The sequence below is a fragment of the Camarhynchus parvulus genome, chromosome 7 (genome assembly GCF_901933205.1).
Source record: "Camarhynchus parvulus chromosome 7, STF_HiC, whole genome shotgun sequence".
Lineage (NCBI taxonomy): Eukaryota > Metazoa > Chordata > Aves > Passeriformes > Thraupidae > Camarhynchus > Camarhynchus parvulus.
The window spans coordinates 35,999,801-36,020,939 of NC_044577.1; the positions used below are offsets into that span (position 1 = coordinate 35,999,801).

Here is a 21,139-nt window from a genome sequence, read left to right on the forward strand (position 1 = left end):
AAAAGATGGAATGAATATGTGTATTTTATATATATAATAATAATAGTATATATATGTATATATATACTATAATAATAGTAAATATAATAATATATATGAATATATATATATAAAATACATATATTCATTCATTTATTTTATTCTTTTAAAAGGTTTAATGAATATATGTATTTTATATATATAATAATATATTAATATATAAAAATACATATATTCATTCCATCTTTTGAAAGAATAGAATAAATTCATATATATAAAATACATATATTCATTCATTTATTATTATTCATTTATTATATTCTTTTAAAAGGTTTAATGGATATATGTTTTTAAATATATTATAATATATTAAATATATTAAAATACATATATTCATTCCATCTTTTGAAAGAATAGAATAAATTCATATATATAAAATACATATATTCATTCATTTATTATTATTCATTTATTATATTCTTTTAAAAGGTTTAATGGATATATGTATTTTAAATATATAATAATATATTAATATATTAAAATACATATATTCATTCCATCTTTTGAAAGAATAGAATAAATTCATATATATATAAAATACATATATTCATTCGTTTATTATTATTCATTTATTATATTCTTTTAAAAGGTTTAATGGATATATGTATTTTATATATATATTCATATATTATATATATATAAAATACATATATTCATTCCATCTTTTGAAAGAATAGAATAAATTCATATATATATAAAATACATATATTCATTCGTTTATTATTATTCATTTATTATATTCTTTTAAAAGGTTTAATGGATATATGTATTTTATATATATATTCATATATTATATATATATAAAATACATATATTCATTCCATCTTTTGAAAGAATAGAATAAATTCATATATATATAATACATATATTCATTCGTTTATTATTATTCATTTATTATATTCTTTTAAAAGGTTTAATGGATATATGTATTTTATATATATATTCATATATGATATGTATATATAAAATACATATATTCATTCCATCTTTTGAAAGAATAGAATAAATTCATACATACATATATATATGCATAAAATATATATATTCATTCCATCTTTTAAAAGAATATATTTGTATGTATATATAAAAATATCTATATATAATACAGATGGAATTCTTTTCTATCAGAGGCAGAGGAAGGGACCAGGTGCACAATATTCCACACTGTTCCCTTCAGCTGCTGCATCCATTTCTTTGTAGGTATGACAATGTTTAGAACATTTTAAGACACTTCCTGTGGGCACTGAGGAGGTTTTTTGGATGAGCATCCCTTTATCCCGACCATTACACATCCCCTGAATTGTCAGGAATGTTGGCTTTGGTTTTTTTCCCCTTTTCAGCCCCCAAAGTCCTTTCATGGTAAGTGAGAGCCCAGAATTGCAGCATAAACTTCTCTTATTTCAAAAGGTTGTTGAACCTCTTTTTTCCCCTCTGTAATAAAGTTTATTGCTTCCTCTGTCTTTCCCTGGCATCGTGGAAAGGGGAGATTTCCCCTGGCTGGGTAATTTTGTTCTGTGGAATTCTCCAGGCTTAAAAAAAAAACCCTAAAAGGGAAATTCAATTTACAAAACTCAACCATGAGAACACAGCTTAGTTATGCAGAAGGAAAAATTCAATTTACAAAACTCAACCTTGAGAACACAGCAATTATTCCCCCACCAACTCCACATCCACCCTCCAGTTCTCCCTGTAAAAACCTACAGCAGAATGAACAATATTATATTAATTATATTTTATATTTTATAAAAAATATTTTATATTTTATTTTTATAAAACTATATTATTTTAACAAAATTATATTATTTTAAAAGATTTAATGAATATATATATTATATATATATATATATATGCGTGAACATATATTTTTTAAAAGAATATATTCTTTTAAAAAATATATATATTCTTTTCATCTATAGGATGAAACCTGTTTGGGGCCTGTGCATTTAATTTTGTTTCAAGGAAAGAAAAAAAAAAAGCTGCTTATTCCTGTAATCTCTTTTCTCCAGAGCCATATTAAATTCCAGTTTCCAGCCTTGCACAGGTGAGGGGGAGATTTAAACCAGCTGCAGGTGAGGTATAAAAGTGAGTTTGTGTTCCAAACTCAACTTTTGGCTTTGGCAAAGCTCAGCTCTTTGAGGAGATGGAAAACTGGCAGGAATTTAATCTCATTAATGGATTTTCAGACAAAATGAATTATTTTGCACATGGGGAAAAATCCATCCAGGCACGATGGGGGGTTCTGGATTTTAAGCTGAAGTTAACTGACATTAACTGAGTGTCAGTTTGAGGTGTGAAAGGAATAATGCACTTTTCATTCCCTGTTTTCAGCTCACAAACCCTTCACCCTAGTGGTGCTTCCCAGGTTTATCGTGTTCATCAGGGATTATTTTCTTTCTGAAATCATCTCGTGTGCTTGGTGCAGGCAGACACCTCCCATGCCAGCACCCTGCCCCGAGCTAAAACCATGTTGTGCCTCACTTTTACAAGATCTCAGATAAAGAACTCGGTAATTTCTGGTAATTAAGGCCAAATTTTCGTTCCAAGAGGGGTTCTGGGTGCAGCCAAAGGAAATTGTGGTGGTTCAAGATCCGGTGGATGAGTTCACTTGGATTCCGTCGCTGTTGCTCCTTGCAGATGTCTGTCAGTGTGATGTAAAATCTGTTTTTCTGGGGTGTGTGTTGTGCTAATAATAACGTGCTGTGAGGCAAAAAGTGAAAAAATACAGACTTAACTCAGCAGGGAAAAAAAAAGATAAAACTTCCATAGCAAAGAGCTTTCAATTTGCAGATCTGGAATAATTGTTGGGGTGCTTTAATCTTTATTTCATTATTAATCTTTATTTAATATGTCAAAATATTCCCTTTCCCCCACCTTTTCATTTTAAATGCGTCTGCTTGTTTCCCAAAGAAAATTTGGGGGTTTTTAAAAATTTGTTCTGCCCACTTGTTCCCTGGCTGAGTTTTTCAGGAATTAAACGGTCTCCAGAGGAGAACATGAGACTGGGGCAGCCAGGGAGCTCTTTCTGCCCTTTCAGCCAAGCTGAATTTCCTCTGTGCCCTTTGGGATTTGTGGCAGGGCCACGTCAGCTGTTGGGTTTTACCTTTCCAGCCCCAAACAGAAAATTCCTTTCTGCCTGTGGAGCTCCCCTGTCCCGAAGTGCAATTTAACAAGCCCAACAGAAGCATTTGCAATTATCTAACGGCACCTGAAAATTGCTTACTGAATGACAGCAGGAAGTTTCATTTGCATTCCATATCTGATGCTCAATCTGCTAATCCTCCAGTGAGCCTGCCAGGAAAAACAGGCTGGAATTTTATTAAAATCAGAAAGCGGGGATGCTGCTTCCCACTTTTCCATCACACCCTGCAAGGTCCCAGCCTTCTGGAATATTTTAATTATTTCAGCCGTTGTGTTTCCTGGCTGTTTTCTTGAAATGGGTTTTAGTCACAGGGGGTTTTCGTAGCACCCAGCCCTTCCCTTTTGGGTTGTTTTCCCTCCCCCAGGAAAGCTGGAGCTCCCTGTTTGCTCCTGTTTATATAAGTTAATCTTCCATGTTGTGACATTTCCCCCCCCTCCCCCTCATTAATGAGAGCTCTTAATTGGGCCTAATGAAACATTTACTCACTCTGCTAGATAATATTATCTGCCAGCTCCACAGAGATAAGGCTCTGGGAAGAAAATAAGCTTTTGAAAGATCCTGGGTGAGATATGAAAGCCATTTTTTGGGGGCCAATATTTTCTTATTTGACTGGAGAACGCCCTTGTGGTGCAGCTGTGTAACCAAGCCACGGCAAACAACATCCATTATTTATTGGCAAACAAGGACACCTTTGACTGCACCAGGTTGGGAGGTCGATTTGCTGAGCCTTGCCCCCAGCCAGAGTCGCTTTTTTTTTTTTTTTTTGTGTGTTTATATTCCCTCAGATTTTCCATTTGGCACGAGGGAAAGCCGGAGGAGCCCGGAGGAGGGGAGCAGGGGGGTCTGCAGCAAACTGGCACACGTGGAATTGTGCCTTTTATTTCTGCCCAGGTGCTTCAGATCCAGTTACAGCCCGTAAAGGCAGAGTTTCCTTCAGCCAGCAGCAAATACAGGACAGGGAGAGAAGCCTTGGAAATGTTGGAGTGATTCTGTTCCCTCCCTTCCTGCAGAAATGATTTAAAAATGCTTGAAGCGCGCTGTAATTTTGTGAAATTCTTGGTCAAAACTGGGTTGCTTGAGCTTTTCCAAGGGTATAATCAGGATATTCCAAGGATTTGAATGTCCCAGGCCAGGTTGGAAGGGCTTGGAGCAAGCTGAAGGTGTGGAAGTGGAAGGGAGGTGGAACTGGATGAGCTTTAAATTCCCTTCCATCCTGGAATTCCAGGATAAACACAGTTATTTGCAAGGGATCCAGGAAGGAGAGTGAGGACTTGACACACAGAAAAGACTCTTCTCATCTGGTTACCAACATCCCTCCAGCATTTTTAAGGTTTTTGAGCCTTTCTGGAGTCAGGAAATCTGGATCCCTGATGGTGCAGGAGCACAAGGATGAGGTGATTTGGGTCGGGAATGTGGCGCTGGAAGTTGCAGCCTTGGAATTCCAGGAGTTGGATCAGCTCCACACTTTGGGGGGACCTGTTTGTTCATTTCTCTTCACTCCCTCAGGTTCCCTTGCTGCTGGTCTGTGCTGCTGTCTTGGGCAGAATCCTCGGGAAAGTTGGGAAATCTGTGGAATGGGAATGTTCACTGGTGTGGTCCCACCAAGGCCATCCCTCAGCAGTGGTTTTCCTGGAGGAAACTCATCCTCAGGGCTGGTCTGAGCCTCATCCCTTCACTTTTTGTCTTTTATTTGTCTTTCATGGCGCTGGACTATCCCAGGAAGGAGAGAATTTCAATTTCTGCAGTGCCACGGCACTCAGTGAGAGCCACATTGTGTAGCTCAAGTGCTTCTGCAAATACTTCATTATAAAATCCTGGTTTTTATCTTAATTTAATGCTCATTTGTGTCTTGAAAACAGAATTTCGGTGATCTGTTGCTGTTTGTTCTCTACAGATTCTTCTGCTTAATCCTTCAGATCCTGGGCTGCAGCCAGAGGAAATCTGGACCATCCTATGGAAAAGAGAGTTGGAAGTACACAGGGAGCAGAGGTAGGCTGGGACTTTGGAATATCTCCTGAAATATATCCATAAAGCCAAGGTTTAATAAACAGATCTCAAGCAGTAGGGTTAAATTGACAATAAAATTCACAAATCCTAAAATTCTGCTGTTTGCTTGGTTGGCAAAACCACCTCCACTGGAAAAGGAAAAACCCCAACCAATCCAAAAAACGCAGGGAAAAGAGGGAAATTCCTGGAATTCTCTGCTGAGCACCATTTCCAGCCTGGCCAGGGTGTGCCTGGAAGTTTGGAGGGAATGCCTTTGGCTCTGGTTTGGCAGGAGCCTCCACTCCAGCTTGTTTGTCCTGCTGGGAATTTGCATGGGAGGAGCGAGGTTGTGATTTGTAATATCTGAACCAGGCTCCAGGGTCGCTGGAATTTGCCACAATTCCCTGGGTTTGTCTGGAGGTGTGGAAATCTGAATCCCAGCCTGTGCAAAATGCTCAGTTCTTCTCTCTAAAGCCTTGGCAGAGCACCCAGGGGGCCCCAGATAAATGGATTTTTGGGTGATTGCATTTCATCCATGTGAACTTTCCACCCTGCCCCTTCTCCAACACGTCTGTGCCTTCTTCCTTAGCATTCCCTTGGGATGCACTTAAAAACAAATAAATTGAATTTACACTCAAAAATTTTAATGGTGTGACAGTGCAAAGTGCACTTAAAATTCAGATGATGCAGCTTGCCTGAAGGGAAATTTATTTATCTCAGGCAAGGGATTGGTTGTTGGTGTTAAAATTGAGATTTCTCTGCACTTAGTGCTGTTTATCCCACAATGTTTCAAGCTGGACCTAAAGGACCTCAATCCTGCTGATTTTTAGGAATCCTTTTGAGGAACTTTTAAGGCTCAGGAGGCCAAATAGATGAGAGGAATAACGTGAATTTGAGTTGATTTTGCAAGTCCCAGCCCTCGGTGAGGAGTTCTGGCCAGCAGAAGGCACCACCAGCTCAGCTTTGCGCTGCTCCGCCGCTCGCCGGCATTCCCGGCTGCATCTCTGCGCTCCCGGCAGGATTTGGCAGGAAATTCACCGTCCCGCAGCTCAGATGCTCACAATTCCCACTAAACAACAATAATAATGTGTTCCCTTGCTGTTCCAGGCCTGAGGGCTGGGGGTTTCCCTGTGCAGTGATGCCCAGCATAGGAGCGTTGCGGCGCGCGCTGGCCGCGGCCGTTCTCCAATTCCTCATCCTCTCAGGACATTGGGCTGCAGCTGAGAACATCAACTTCCACAACATCAGGCCTCCTCTAGACCGTAAGTAGCCTTTTTTTGTGGAATTCTGGCCTTTTCTCTACGGAATTCTAGCTTAAAATTGGAATTATTTGCCTCCCGGTCCTTTGCGTTTCAGCAGTTCGTCTCCACAGAAACTTTAAAAATAAACATTCTGCTTCTCACCCCACAGCACTTTGTCCTTAATGTTTGACAAGTTGACTAAATGAAAATAAATCACATCGTTGCCAAATTAAAGGGTGCACGAGGACTTTGGCATTTCAAGGGCTTTTCTTGTGTTGTTTCCGTGTCCCTGCAGAGGAAATTGTGCAGCAGCTTCCTTGTAAATAACCCAGAACAGGTGGTTTTGGTCTTTTATCTTGTCGGGGGTTTTGTAAGGGGAGGAATAGGTGTTGCTGCATGCAATTAATTCACTCTGAAGGTAATTAAAAACCTCGTGGGACCTGTGAAGCCAGTTGGCACTAATGGAATATTTTTTTTTTGCCTCTTATCTGGCATCACCAGTGTTCCATCCCTTCATTTGCATTATCTGCATCGTCAAAGCAGCCAGGATATAATAGCTGGAAATAATACCTGCCCCTGATGAACCCTGCACCTTCCAGTAGTTCATTGAAATAATGGAAATTAGATTTTAAAAGAGCTTTTGTTTAAAGGATCCAACTTCTCCTTCCCAGCTGGAGATCAAGATTTGAAAATGCAGTTTTTCCATCAAAGGAAAATGGAGATTTATGTTTGCCCCACGAGGAGGGAGATAAACTCTTCCCTCTTCCCTGCTTTCCCCACCACTGCCTCAATTCTGGATTATGGGAGTGAAAACATGAGGAAATACTTTGAGTTCAAGCCTAGAGAGGAAAAAAAAAAGCTTTCTGCCGAACTCGTTTTATTTGTCTAACAGTGAAAAGATGTAAATGTATATAATTTATTTCTGTAAATACATGCGTGTACCAGCATCATTTTGAATATTTTACATTTTTTCTCTCAGTGCTTCCCACCTGACTGCATTTTAATGCTTTTTTAACCCTTTCCAAGCCACTCCATTCCCAAACAGTTTCAAGTGCTTTACCTGTGACAACGCAGTGGACAACTACAACTGCAACAGATGGGCTGAGGACAGGTGGTGTCCTGAAAGTGAGTAAGCCTGGATAAGGAAATATTAAATATTTGTGATATTCAAACTTGCTTTTCCCTGACTCACCCCCTTGGAGAAGTCTGGCTCATGCATGGCATTAATTAATGTGCCAGCAGTTTTGTTGTTGGTAATGCTGAGTCGGGAATTTTCTGCTGATGTGACAATTTTGGCCATTCCAGAGTGTAAAGCAACAGGGAGAAGTTATTAATCTCCATCTCTCTCTGTTTTATATAATATATAACAAAAATATCAATATACAAGCATGTAAAATAATGTTAATGTATTAATATTAAATTAAATATTAATATTGAAGATAATATTAATATTTTAATACAACAGTATTAAAATAGTTTTCATATTTTTATAATACATCCGTATTAATTACCTATTATTAATATATTATTTGAATATAATACCATATATTATATGTATGTTTCCCTGTGTGTATATATAATGATGTGCCACCCAAGAGTTAATTTTAATCTTGTTTAAAGCACCTGAAGAATTTCCTCTGTAGCTTTATTCTCCTCAGAGTGTAAAGCAACTGTGAAAAATTATTTATCTCCATCTCTCTCTGTTTTATGTAATATATAACAATATACAGATTTTTTAATAATATGTCAATATTCATGAACTACTTGTGTGTCTCTGTGTATATAATTATGCCCTTTCCAAGAGTTAAATTTAATCTTGTTTTAAAAACGTGAAGAATTTCCACTGTGGCTTTATTCTCTTTTAGAGTGTAAAGCAACAGGGAAAAATTATTTATCTCCATCTCTCCATTTTATGTAATATATAACAATATACAGATTTTTAATAATATGTCAATATTCATGAACTACTTGTGTGTCTCTGTGTATATAATTATGTCCTTTCCAAGAGTTCATTTTAATCTTGTTTAAAAAACATGAAGAATTTCCACTGTAGCTTTATTCTCTTCAGAGTGTAAAGCAACAGTGAAAAATTATTTATCTCCATCTATCTCAGTTTTATATAATGTGTAACAAAAATATTAATATCCAGATTTTTTAAGATTACATCAATATTAATTAACTACATGTGTTTCTCTGTGTGTATATATAATGATGTGCTTCCCAAGAGTTAATTTTAATCTTGTTTAAAAAAATCTGAAGAATTTCCTCTGTAGCTTTATTTTCTTCAGGGTTGTAAAGCAACAGTGAAAAATTATTTATCTCCATCCCCCGGTTTTATATAACAAAAATTAATATCCAAATAGAATTTTAATAATACATCCATATTAATTACCTATATATGTTTCTCTGTGTATATATATATATATAATGATGTGGTTCCCAAGAGTTAATTTAAAGATGTTGTTTAAAAAACCTGAAGAATTTCCTCTGTAGCTTTATTCCCTTCCCTTTGGATGCCATCCCGAAATTTCCTGTTCTTGGTGAGCAGCAGGACCTGCCTGACCGGGGCTCACACCTGTGCTGGGGAGGATAGAGCTCAGAGCAGACTGGAAACGTTTCCTCATTTTTCACCCCGGTGACATTCACGGGAGCGCTGGGAAAGGGGAAGGAGCAGAGCAGAGGAATGAGGAAACAAACCTGAAACCAGCCTTTTGGTTTTGAAACAAACCTTTTTGGCAGGAACCTGCTGCCAGAAAGAGGAGAGAAACAAAAATAAACCTGCGGATGATGGTGCTAATTAGTAACTCCAATCCAAGCAGCCTTGCTGGAGGTTGGAAGGGTCAGCTGAGATTTCACAGGAATTAATTTCTTGCTAAATGCTCTTTTCATCAAGTTGCGGATGATTCTGCAGAGCCATTTTCTGGGGATGATTTGCTGAGCTGTGTGTAGATGTGAGAGGCTGTTCTGAGGGATCAGCGATGGCAGTCAAACTCCAGAATTCCTTTTAATGATGGGAACCAAACTCCAGATTGCCTTTTAATGATGGGAATCAAACTCCAGATTCCTTTTAATGATGGGAACCAAACTCCAGAATTCCTTTTAATGATGGCAGTCAAACTCCAGATTCCTTTTAAGGATGGGAATCAAACTCCAGATTCGTTTTAATGATGGAAATCAAACTCCAGATTCCTTTTAATGATGGGAACCAAACTCCAGAATTCCTTTTAATGATGGGAACCAAACTCCAGAATTCCTTTTAATGATGGCAGTCAAACTCCAGAATTCCTTTTAATGATGGGAATCCAACTCCAGATTCCCTTTAATGATGGGAATCCAACTCCAGATTTGTGTTTATTGGTGGGAATCAAACTCCAGAATTGATTTTAATGATGGGAACCAAACTCCAGAATTCCTTTTAATGATGGCAGTCAAACTCCAGATTTGTGTTTATTGATGTTAATCAAGCTCTGGATTGCTTTGCAGGCACGCGGTACTGCCTGACTGCCCACCTGTTCACGGCGCGCGGGGAGAGCACCTCGGTCACCAAGAGATGCGCCACGGGCGAGGAGTGTCACCTGGTGGGCTGCCACCGCCGCGGGGACAGCGGCCACACGGTCAGCGCTGACTGCCTGCTCCTGCTCAGCTCCTGCTCTACTCGTACCCTGCTCCTGCCCTGCTCCTGCTCTACTCATACCCTGCTCCTGCTCGGCTCCTGCTCTACTCCTGCTCTGTGCTGCCTGCTCATGTCCTGCTCGTGTTCTACTCCTGCTCTGCTCCTGCTTTGCCCTGCTCGTGTCCTTCTCATGTCCTGTTCCTGCCCTATTCCTGCTTTACTCATGCTCTACTCATACCCTGCTCCTGCTCTACTCCTGCTCTGCGCTGTCTGCTGGTGTCCTGCTCATGTTCTACTCCTGCTCTGCTCCTGCTCTGCTTTGCCCTGCTCCTGTTCTATGCGTACCCTGTTCCTGCTCTACTTGTGCCCTGCTCCTGCCTTACTCCTGCTCTGCTCATGTTCTGCCCTGTTTCTGCCCTATTCCTGTCCTCTTCTACTCTACTCGTGCTCTGCTCCTGCCCTGCTCCTGTTCTATGCGTACCCTGTTCCTGCTCTACTTGTGCCCTGCTCCTGCCTTACTCCTGCTCTACTCATGTTCTGCCCTGTTTCTGCCCTATGCCTGTCCTCTTCTGCTCTACTCGTGCTCTGCTCCTGCTCTGCCCTGCTCCTGCTCTATTCCTGCTCTACTGCTCTGCTCTACCTTGCTCCTGCTCTACTCATACCCTGCTCCTGCTCCACTTGTGCCCTGCTCCTGCTCTACTCCTGCCCTATTCCTCCCTGATTCCTGCCATACTCCTGTCATGCTCCTGCTGTGCCCTGCTCCTGCTCTACTCAGACCCTGCACCTGCCCTAATCCTGCCCTGCTCCCACCCTACTCCTGCCCTGCTCCTGGGTCTGGAGGTGGCCACTCCAGGTACGGTTTTTCCAGAAGAATGTGCCAGGAGCTGGGAACAATGGGATTTCTGCATGCTCTGCACAGACCACAAAACCTGGAGGGGAAAACTGAGTGGGAGCAAAGTTTTTAGAGACAGAATTTTTCAGCTTAAAGAAAAGCTGGAACCTGGAAGGTTGCAGAGCAGATTTTGAGCGGATGTGTTAGGAAGGGAAGCTCTGTTTTCTGCAGTGCCAGTGTGGCACTGTGACATCCCACCTCAGCTTGGGGACACACCTGGGGATGAGCGACTCCAGGAAAAAACTGCACTCCTGGTTTGGAGAATTGATTCATGGATAAATTGGATTTTAGGATGATTTTTAGCGTATCTGCTCCACCTGCTGCTCTGGCAGCAGGATGGGTTTGTTGAGCTCAGCTTCGAGACACTAAACGCGCGTTTCTCTCTTAAAACCGCCCTGAATTAATCACCTCGAATGAATCCCCCCGAATTAATTACCCCGAGTTAATTACCGTGAGCTAACGACCCTTTTGTCCCAGCAGGAGTGTGTTTCCTGCTGTGAAGGCATGATCTGCAACGTGGAGATCCCCACCAACGCCACCAACGCGGTGTTCGCCGTGCTGCAGGCGCGCAGGGCGGCCGCGGGCAGCTGCGCCCTGCCTGGCCTGCTGACGCTGCTGCCACTGGTGACACTGGTGACACTGGCACTGTCCTGACACAGCACCCCCAGACAGAGCTGCTGGGACAGCCCCCGGGCCGGGAACCTGCCGGGTCTCCAAGGAGAAGTCACTGATTTCATCCCAGCGGATTTACGGAGAGGCGCGTCCCGAACTCCTTGGGTGTTGTAGTGGGAATCCTTCCCCGGCAGTGTTGGAAATAAACCCCACAAAAACCCTCCAGTGGGGAGGAATCAAGTTTTAAATCCCTATTCTCTGAGGAAAATGCACACTTTTTTGGTTTTTGGGACAGGACTGTGACAATCACAATCGAAAGGAGCTTTGGGTGGATGATGTGGAAAGGTGGGAATTTAAACCTTTAATGTGCATAAACAACTCAGAGTTTCTTATCAAGGTGTGTCTGAGCTTATCTTGATTTCATAGAGAACACCTCTGGTTTTCATAGAGAACAAATACGAGGTTGGTTTTTTTTCTGCTTGATCAGAGCTCTTATTTCTCCTGGCAATAATACAAAATTATTTTTTTTTCTTTCTGTAAAATGCCTCATGCTCCTTCTGTTTTGAAGCTGTGGGAAATGTAGAATTGCTTAAAAGCCTGTTGGAGCACTCAGAGCAGAATTCCTGATCTTTCAAAGCAAAGGGCTTATTTCCTTGCAATTGAGTGTCCCCTCAGAATAACACAAAAATATTATTTTTGTGATACTGGGATATCACTACTTCGAAATCACAGCTATGGTCAAGCAGCTTCATTATCCTAAAAATTCCAAGTGAGCACTTGGAATAAATAAGGAGGGAATTCTGCTGTGTTCTCTCTTGATTTGCACAGGTTTTTTCCAGGAATTTTTTTGTCCTGATGGATGTTTTCGGAAAAGGATGGATCACTTAAACTGACTCAAAAAAGAGATTTGGAGCTGCTCCCTTAAAAAATCGAGTAGCTACAAATTTGGCTCCATTTACATCAGTATTGCCTGAATTATTTGCTGTTTTGTGTCAGTAATTATATTTAGTTGTAAAAAAGATTTTGGAATATTTCCAGGCATGTTGACATTCCGAAATTTCCTCCACAATGTTCTTAGAATGCAGAAAGGTGGCTGAATTCAGTCTGTGGCTCCTGGACAGGCGATTGTGCAGCAACAAAATTTGGATGGGAAAGCTTTTTCCTTGCTGAAGGAAAACGGTTCTTGATGTCAGAGGCAAGGTTTTCCAGGATCTGGATTCTCATGGATCTCTCATTTCTCGAGATCTGGAATCTCTCTTTCCATATCTGGATTCTGTGCCATCCAGCAGGGATGGAATTCTGCTCTGGAGCCAGGCAGGGAGAGCTGGGGGTGCTCACCTGGAGAAGGGAAGGATCCAGGGAGAGCTTCCAGCACATTCCAGGGCCTAAAGGGGCTCCAGGAGAGCTGGAGAGGGACTGGGGACAAGGCATGGAGGGACAGGAGCCAGGGAATGGCTCCCACTGGGAAATGGGAGATTTGAGTGGGATATTGAGAAGGAATTCCTGGATGGGAAGGTGGGGAGAGGCTGGGCTGGAATTCCCAGAGGAGCTGTGGCTGCCCCTGGATCCTTGGCAGTGCCCAAGGCCAGGCTGGATGGAGCTTGGGACAAGCCTTGAGAAGGCTGGGCAGAGTCACAGAACAAAGCAGGGATTTATCCAAAGGATTTCCTCCATGGATGCACCTTGGGCAGCACCAGAGCCCAGCCAGGGCTGCGCCCAAGATGAACCAAAATGGCCCCAAAATGCACGAGCGCTCCCGGGGTCTCTCCCTGGGATCAGTTCTGCTCCATTTGCACCTTGCACTTCATTGTCCCATTCCAGCTTTAGCCCAGGCAGTCCCACCCTGCTTGTTTTTCTCTCTCCAGCCCACGGGGTTTGTTGTAGTTGAGACAGAGACAGTACAAAGCAACACACTCCATTTTCAGAAGGCTTCAAACTGTTTTTATTCCAGCATGCATGCTTGTTCTACATTCTTACAAAACTCCTAAGTTTACACTTTACTCATTGGTCATGAGAAACAAAGTGCTCATTGGAATAGGCAGCTGCAGGTTTCTCTTATTGATCCTTCTTTCTTTCTTGGTTTCTATGTCAAAGACCTTGGTAGAAAATTCTTTCAGGGCTAAAAATGGATCCTCTTGTCAAACTTCTCTGTGGCTCACAGAAGCTGCTGTAAAACCTCTTCCACAGTTGTTTGTGCTCCTGGGCTGAGATTTGGGTCATTTGTCCTTGGTGCCCAGCTGGAGCAGGAATTGTTTTGTCTCCCTGCTCTGTGCACAGAGCTCAGCATCCCTTAAACATTATCCCTTTTACACTAAAGCAGCACAGAGCCTGAAACATAGAATAGCCAAACCTGAGGCATCATTGGGACAGCGGGAGGTGTCCCTGGGTGATCTGGATGGGCTTTGAGGTCCTTCCCAACCCAAACCATTCCAGGATTTTCTGATGGTCCCATTATTACCTTCATCCTTCTGCTCCGTGAAGGATTTTTCCAGATGTAAGAATTTCTTTTCTGCTGGACAAACCATTGCAGGTTTTCCTCTGCTCCATGGGGAGTTCCTCCATGTGGAAATTGGCTCCCACATCTTGGGCCATCAGATTTTTCCTGCACAAATTGCTCCCAAATTCAATTTCTGGGAATAATTCTTGCAATCTCAATGAGGCCTCCAAGAGCTCCGTGGTCTGGTAGGAGTCACTGTCAATAATTTACAATAATCTCAGTACTGAGGGTTTTTTTAATAGTGGAAATGCCTTTCCAGAGCTTTCGGGAATGGCAGGGAGACCCTAAAAATCTGCTTGCAACAATGAAAAATGACATTTCAGGAGGGTTTTTTCCCTCTGTTGAATATTTTTATTCCCCCCTCTCTGGAAAGTGAAGAAATTCTGAAATGAAGATTTAAAACCTCATAAAATGCCTCTGCTTTTGGGAAAGAATTGTTTGGGATAAACCCCAGTAAATCAGCTGAAGGTTCAAGGATGCCACCTGGGCATGTGAGGGGGTTTGATCTTGGATTTTATTTTTGAAAATCAGAATTTTAGAATTCTAAGAGTGGAGGATATTAAGGATGAGTTGTAATTATTGGGATGCACCAATCCCTTTGGTATTGCAAATCTTGGGATTATTTTTAATGGGGAATTGAATATGCAAATGCTCTTAATGCAATTCAAAGAGGCACGTGGTAGAAGAAACATGGAATTTAAGAGGGAATTTCAGTTTTCCCCTTTGCTTCACCTTTTTCTTTAATGGAAAGCCCTGCTTGGGTTTGATGTTAAATGCTGATTTTGTAGGAAAAATGTGCTGAGAAAAGATTCTTAAAATTCACCATATTTTTGGCAGGATTAATGACTGTGCAGAAATCCAACCTTAATTTATGGCAGAATTTTTATATTAAATATTTTCAGGTATCAGAATTTTCAGATCTCTGTCTGAAGAACTTTAAAAAGTATTATTGGATTTGATAAAACAATTTTTCAGTGATGTCCTTGTCTCAATTTGGGTTCAGATGTTGTAATTTAAATTACAGATGTTGTAATTTAAATATGTCCCAATTTTCTTTTGATAAAATCAATTTTCAGTCATGTCTTTATCTCACTTTAGGTTCACAGATGTTGTAATTTAAATATATTCAATTTTTCTTTTGATAAAACCAATTTTCAGTGATCTCTTTATCTCAGTTCAGGTTCACAGATGTTGCAATTTAAATATGTTCCAATTTTGTTTTGATAAAATCGATTTTCAGTGATGTCTTTATCTCACTTTGGGTTCGCAGATGTAGTCATTTAAATATATTCAATTTTTCATTGCCGAAATCCACCCCAAAACTCTGGGAATGGTGTTTCTGTAAATCCATACATTTTTGAACCTGAAAATAATTCAGAAGCAATGACAAATCCATCCATTTGTGCAGTTAAATGTATTTTTTATTTTATATATATATGTGTGTAATATGATTTTTATTTACTTTGCACTGGACAGCCTATGGAAGGTTTATTTTTAAAACTTAAATCCTGATAAATTCTTCATTATTCAGTGTTTGGATGTTTTCTTATTGCTGTGTAACTGCTTTAAATCTTCTCCAGAATTGGCACTTTTAATAAAAAATATTCAAATATTTTCTGGTGGAGAACGTTTTTGGTGACAAATATTGCTTGGTGAAATCTTCATTTAAATTGAATTCTGCCCTAATTCAGGGTAATTTAAATATTGTTTTCTTTGATGATGATTTTCTTTGATTCCAGGATTATTTTTGGGAATATTTACCTTCCCTTTTTAGGGTAATTTATCCTCTTAGAGACCCTCAGTGCCCAGAAAGCTTGAAGAAATCTTAATTTTATTTGCATTTTTTAAAAACTCTGATTGCTGGAATCGTGGCTAAAAGAATTTTAATTGCAGTTTTGTTGTGTTTTAATGAGAACAAAAAGAAATCTCATTTATTTTGCTCTTGGCATCAAGGAGAGGCAGAAAAAGCAGCTGCAGGTTGGGGGGAGAGAGTGGGAAACCAGAAAAGAAAATATATTGAATATTCATTATTATTTTTGAATATTTAAAATGAAATTATTTAAGGATTTAAAGGTCACCTCAGAAAGTTATTTGGGGTAATTTGTCCCAATTTTCAGTGTGGGTTGTTGGGGATTTTCATTTTTGAATTTTGTGAGGGGAGTTGGGATCTTTGTCTTTGTTTAGTTTTTTTAAAATATATTTTTTTATGGAGTGTGTAATAATTTGGGGGTTTTATAATTTATATTTATCTTGGAGAATTTTAAAGGATTTTTTTACTTTTTGTAGTTTTTAATTTCTTGGGGGTGATTTTCAAATTCTTTATTTTGTATCTCAGATTTTTTACGTTTTTCTGGTGGCTTTTAAACATTTTTTATCTTTTTTCTTTCTTCTCCTTTTTTAAATGTCTTTTTTAAAATTTTTTTTGCTTCTTTTTTCTTTGTTTCCTTCCCATTTTCCCCCCTTTTTGTGCTGGTTTTAACCTCATTTTCTGATTTAACAGTGAAGAGCAGTGGAAACGTCCAATATCCATAAATATTCTGGAAATCAAAAACACATGGAAAACACAAAAACTCTGGAGGAAAGATGATGATGATGATGATGATGATGATAATAATAATAATAATAATAATAATAAAATTTATGATAAATATAAATAATTATTATGGATATGTATTACAATAAAATATAATAATAACAATAACAATAACAATAACAATAACAACAATAATAATAATAATAATTTGGTTGCTTGCTTGGTTTTTTTCAGAGAGTTCCTGACAAGTTTTTTTAGTGTTTTGTGGGGTTTTTGTGTCTGTTTTTTCCCCTATGGAAGGAATTTTTGACACTGATGTTGAAAGTGGGACATGAATGGGAAGAGATGAAAGAAATTAAATTAAATCCTGTTCATGGTTCACTTCCTTCTTATTAATGGCGTTGGGATATATTTGGGACAAGAAGAAGTGGGAAGAATTTCTGAAAAAAAAGCAAATTAAATATGGAAAAAGTTTTGATAGATTTTTAGATAAGATACCAAAGTCAGAAATGAAAGATATAATAAAATGAATGTTTTGTTTTACAGCAGGAAAGCCAATTTTAGGATTGTGGGTCACTTCTCTCTTCTTAAAGTGGGTTCAGGATTAATTATTGCCTTAATTAATTTATCCTTAATTAATCCCTGCCTGGGTTGGGATAATGCAAATCCCAGCCTGATTTTTGGGATCATTTGAGGACCAAGGCTGGCTCCTGTCTTTGCCTTGGCACTTCCTCAAATTTGGTTGAAAAATTCAAAATCTTGGTGAAAAGCACGTTTTGTTAATGACTTTTGGTCACCACGGCTGAGCAGCTTTAATTTGATTTTCTCATTATCTCTGAGGAAATGCTCTGCTGCTTTCCACTCGAGTCAAGGGAAAGAATAAACTGATTTTTTTTTTAATTTAATTTTTTAAATTGTGAATTCCCACAATCCCACCAGGATATCAGGGCTTACTCCAGGTTTAAAAATTTGACATCCAGGTCTAAAAGTTTGGCAAATCCAGGTTTAAAAGTTTACCAAATCCAAGTGGGACCTGAAGCTGCGGCTCGGACAGGGAGGGAAGAGCTTTGGGAAGGGGAGCGGTTGTAGGGCCCAGCTGTGACTGGGATCTGGGTTTGCACATCCCAGTTTGGGATCTGGGTTTGCACATCCCAGTTTGGGATCTGAGTTTGCACATCCCAGTTTGGGATCTGGATCTGCACATCCCAGTTTGGGATCTGAGTTTGCACATCCCAGTTTGGGATCTGGATCTGCACATCCCAGTTTGGGATCTGAGTTTGCACATCCCAGTTTTGGATCTGGGTTTGTAGGTCCCAGCTATGACTGGAATCTGAGTTTGGACATTCTAGTTTAGGATCTGAGTTTGGACATCCCAGTTTGGGATCTGGGTTTGCACGTCCCAGTTTGGGATCTAGGTTTATAGGTCCCAGCTATGACTGGGATCTGGATTTGTAGGTCTCAGTTGTGTCTGGGATATGTATTTGCACATCCCAGTTTGGGATCTGGATCTGCACATCCCAGTTTGAGATCTGAGTTTGTAGGTCCCAGTTGTGACTGATCTGGGTTTGCACATCCCAGTTTGGGATGTAGGTTTGTAGGTCCTAGCTATGACTGGGATCTGGGTTTGCACGTCCCAGTTGTGACTGATCTGGGTTTGTAGGTCCCAGTTGTGGCTGGATTCTGGGTTTGCACATCCCAGTTTGGGATCTCGGTTTGCACATCCCAGTTTGGGATCTGAGTTTGCACATCCCAGTTTGGGATGTAGGTTTATAGGTCCCAGCTATGACTGGGATCTGGATTTGTAGGTCCCAGCTGTGACTGGGATCTGAGTTTGGACATCCCAGTTTGGGATCTGGGTTTGTAGGTCCCAGTTGTGACTGGGATCTGGGTTTCACATCCCCATTTGGGATCTAGGTTTGTAAGTCCCAGCTATGACTGGGATCTGAGTTTGGGCATTCTAGTTTGGGATCTGGATTTGCACATCCCAGTTGTGGCTGGATTCTGGGTTTGCACATCCCAGTTTGGGATCTGAGTTTGCACATCCCAGTTTGGGATCTGGATTCACACACCCCAGTTTGGGATCTGGGTTTGCACATCCCAGTTTGGGATCTGGATTCACACATCCCAGTTTGGGATCTGGATTCGCACATCCCAGTTTGGGATCTGGGTTTGCACATCCCAGTTTGGGATCTGGATCTGCACATCCCAGTTTGGGATCTGGATCTGCACATCCCAGTTTGGGATCTGAGTTTGCACATCCCAGTTTGGGATCTGAGTTTGCACATCCCAGTTTTGGATCTGGGTTTGTAGGTCCCAGCTATGACTGGAATCTGAGTTTGGACATCCCAGTTTGGGATCTGGGTTTGCACGTCCCAGTTTGGGATCTAGGTTTATAGGTCCCAGCTATGACTGGGATCTGGATTTGTAGGTCTCAGTTGTGTCTGGGATATGTATTTGCACATCCCAGTTTGGGATCTGGATCTGCACATCCCAGTTTGGGATCTGGATCTGCACATCCCAGTTTGAGATCTGAGTTTGTAGGTCCCAGTTGTGACTGATCTGGGTTTGCACATCCCAGTTTGGGATGTAGGTTTGTAGGTCCTAGCTATGACTGGGATCTGGGTTTGCACGTCCCAGTTGTGACTGATCTGGGTTTGTAGGTCCCAGTTGTGGCTGGATTCTGGGTTTGCACATCCCAGTTGGGACTGGTTTGCACATCCCGTGGATTGAGTTTGCACCTGGGAGTGGTTTATAGCCATATGATTTGTGGCCCGCTGGGATGAACATCCCATTTGGGATCGTTTGTGGTCCCAGTGGACTGGGATGGTTCACATCCTTGGGATCTAGGTTTGTAAGTCCCAGCTATGACTGGGATCTGAGTTTGGCATCTAGTTTGGGATCTGGATTTGCACACCCGTTGTGGCTGATTCTGGTTTGCACATCCCAGTGAGATTTGCACCCCTTGGGATCTGGATCACACACCCCGATCGATTGCACATCCCATCGGGATCTGGATTGCACACCCTGGATCTGGATCTGCACACCCGTTTGGATTGAGTTTGCACATCCCATGGATCTGGATTCCACATCCCGTTTGGGATCTGGTTTGCACATCCCAGTTTGGGATCTGATTGCACATCCCAGTTTGGGATCTGGGTTTGCACATCCCAGTGGGATCTGGATCTGCACATCCCAGTTTGGGATCTGAGTTTGCACATCCCAGTTTGGGATCTGAGTTTGCACATCCCAGTTTTGGATCTGGGTTTGTAGGTCCCAGCTATGACTGGAATCTGAGTTTGGACATTCTAGTTTAGGATCTGAGTTTGGACATCCCAGTTTGGGATCTGGGTTTGTAGGTCCCAGCTATGACTGGGATCTGGATTTGTAGGTCTCAGTTGTGTCTGGGATATGTATTTGCACATCCCAGTTTGGGATCTGGATTGCACATCCCAGTTTGAGATCTGAGTTTGTAGGTCCCAGTTGGATGATCTGGTTTGCACATCCCAGTTTGGGATGTGGTTTGTAGGCCTAGCTAGCTGGGATCTGGGTTTGCACTCCCAGTTGTGACTGATCTGGGTTTGTAGGTCCCAGTTGTGGCTGGATTCTGGGTTTGCACATCCCATGGGATCGGTTTGCACATCCCAGTTGGGATCTGAGTTTGCACACCCAGTTTGGGATGTAGGTTTATAGGCCCAGCTATGACTGGGATGGATTTGTGGCCCAGCTGTGACTGGGATCTGAGTTTGGACATCCCAGTTTGGGATCTGGGTTTGTAGGTCCCAGTTGTGACTGGGATCTGGGTTTCACATCCCCATTTGGGATCTAGGTTTGTAAGTCCCAGCTATGACTGGGATCTGAGTTTGGGCATTCTAGTTGGGATCTGGATTTGCACATCCCAGTGTGGCTGGATTCTGGGTTTGCACATCAGTTTGGATCTGGATCTGCACATCCCATTTGGATCTGAGTTTGCACATCCCAGTGGATCTGGATTCGCACATCCCAGTTTGGGATCTGGGTTTGCACATCCCAGTTTGGGATCTGGATTCGCACATCCCAGTTTGGGATCTGGGTTTGCACATCCCAGTTTGGGATCTGGATCTGCACATCCCAGTTTGGGATCTGAGTTTGCACATCCCAGTTTGGGATCTGAGTTTGCACATCCCAGTTTTGGATCTGGGTTTGTAGGTCCCAGCTATGACTGGAATCTGAGTTTGGACATTCTAGTTTAGGATCTGAGTTTGGACATCCCAGTTTGGGATCTGGGTTTGCACGTCCCAGTTTGGGATCTAGGTTTATAGGTCCCAGCTATGACTGGGATCTGATTTGATAGGTCTCAGTTGTGTCTGGGATATGTATTTGCACATCCCAGTTTGGGATCTGGATCTGCACATCCCAGTTTGGGATCTGAGTTTGTAGGTCCCAGTTGTGACTGATCTGGGTTTGCACATCCCAGTTTGGGATGTAGGTTTGTAGGTCCTAGCTATGACTGGGATCTGGGTTTGCACGTCCCAGTTGTGACTGATCTGGGTTTGTAGGTCCCAGTTGTGGCTGGATTCTGGGTTTGCACATCCCAGTTTGGATCTCGGT

The 21,139-nt window shown here is 41.2% G+C and overlaps 1 protein-coding gene across 1 annotated transcript in view; it reads left to right on the forward strand.

Annotated features, from left to right (window-relative positions):
- LYPD6B (LY6/PLAUR domain containing 6B) overlaps positions 1-13,270 on the forward strand; it is a 45,503-nt gene extending 32,233 nt beyond the window's left edge. The window contains exons 2-6 of the mRNA XM_030952463.1: positions 5,073-5,167; positions 6,272-6,426; positions 7,432-7,530; positions 9,889-10,019; positions 11,391-13,270. Of these exons, the coding sequence (XP_030808323.1) occupies positions 6,303-6,426; positions 7,432-7,530; positions 9,889-10,019; positions 11,391-11,564 (528 nt within the window). The 5' untranslated portion in view covers positions 5,073-5,167; positions 6,272-6,302 and the 3' untranslated portion in view covers positions 11,565-13,270. The remainder of the gene's footprint in view (positions 1-5,072; positions 5,168-6,271; positions 6,427-7,431; positions 7,531-9,888; positions 10,020-11,390) is intronic.
- Positions 13,271-21,139: the final 7,869 nt, after the last annotated feature.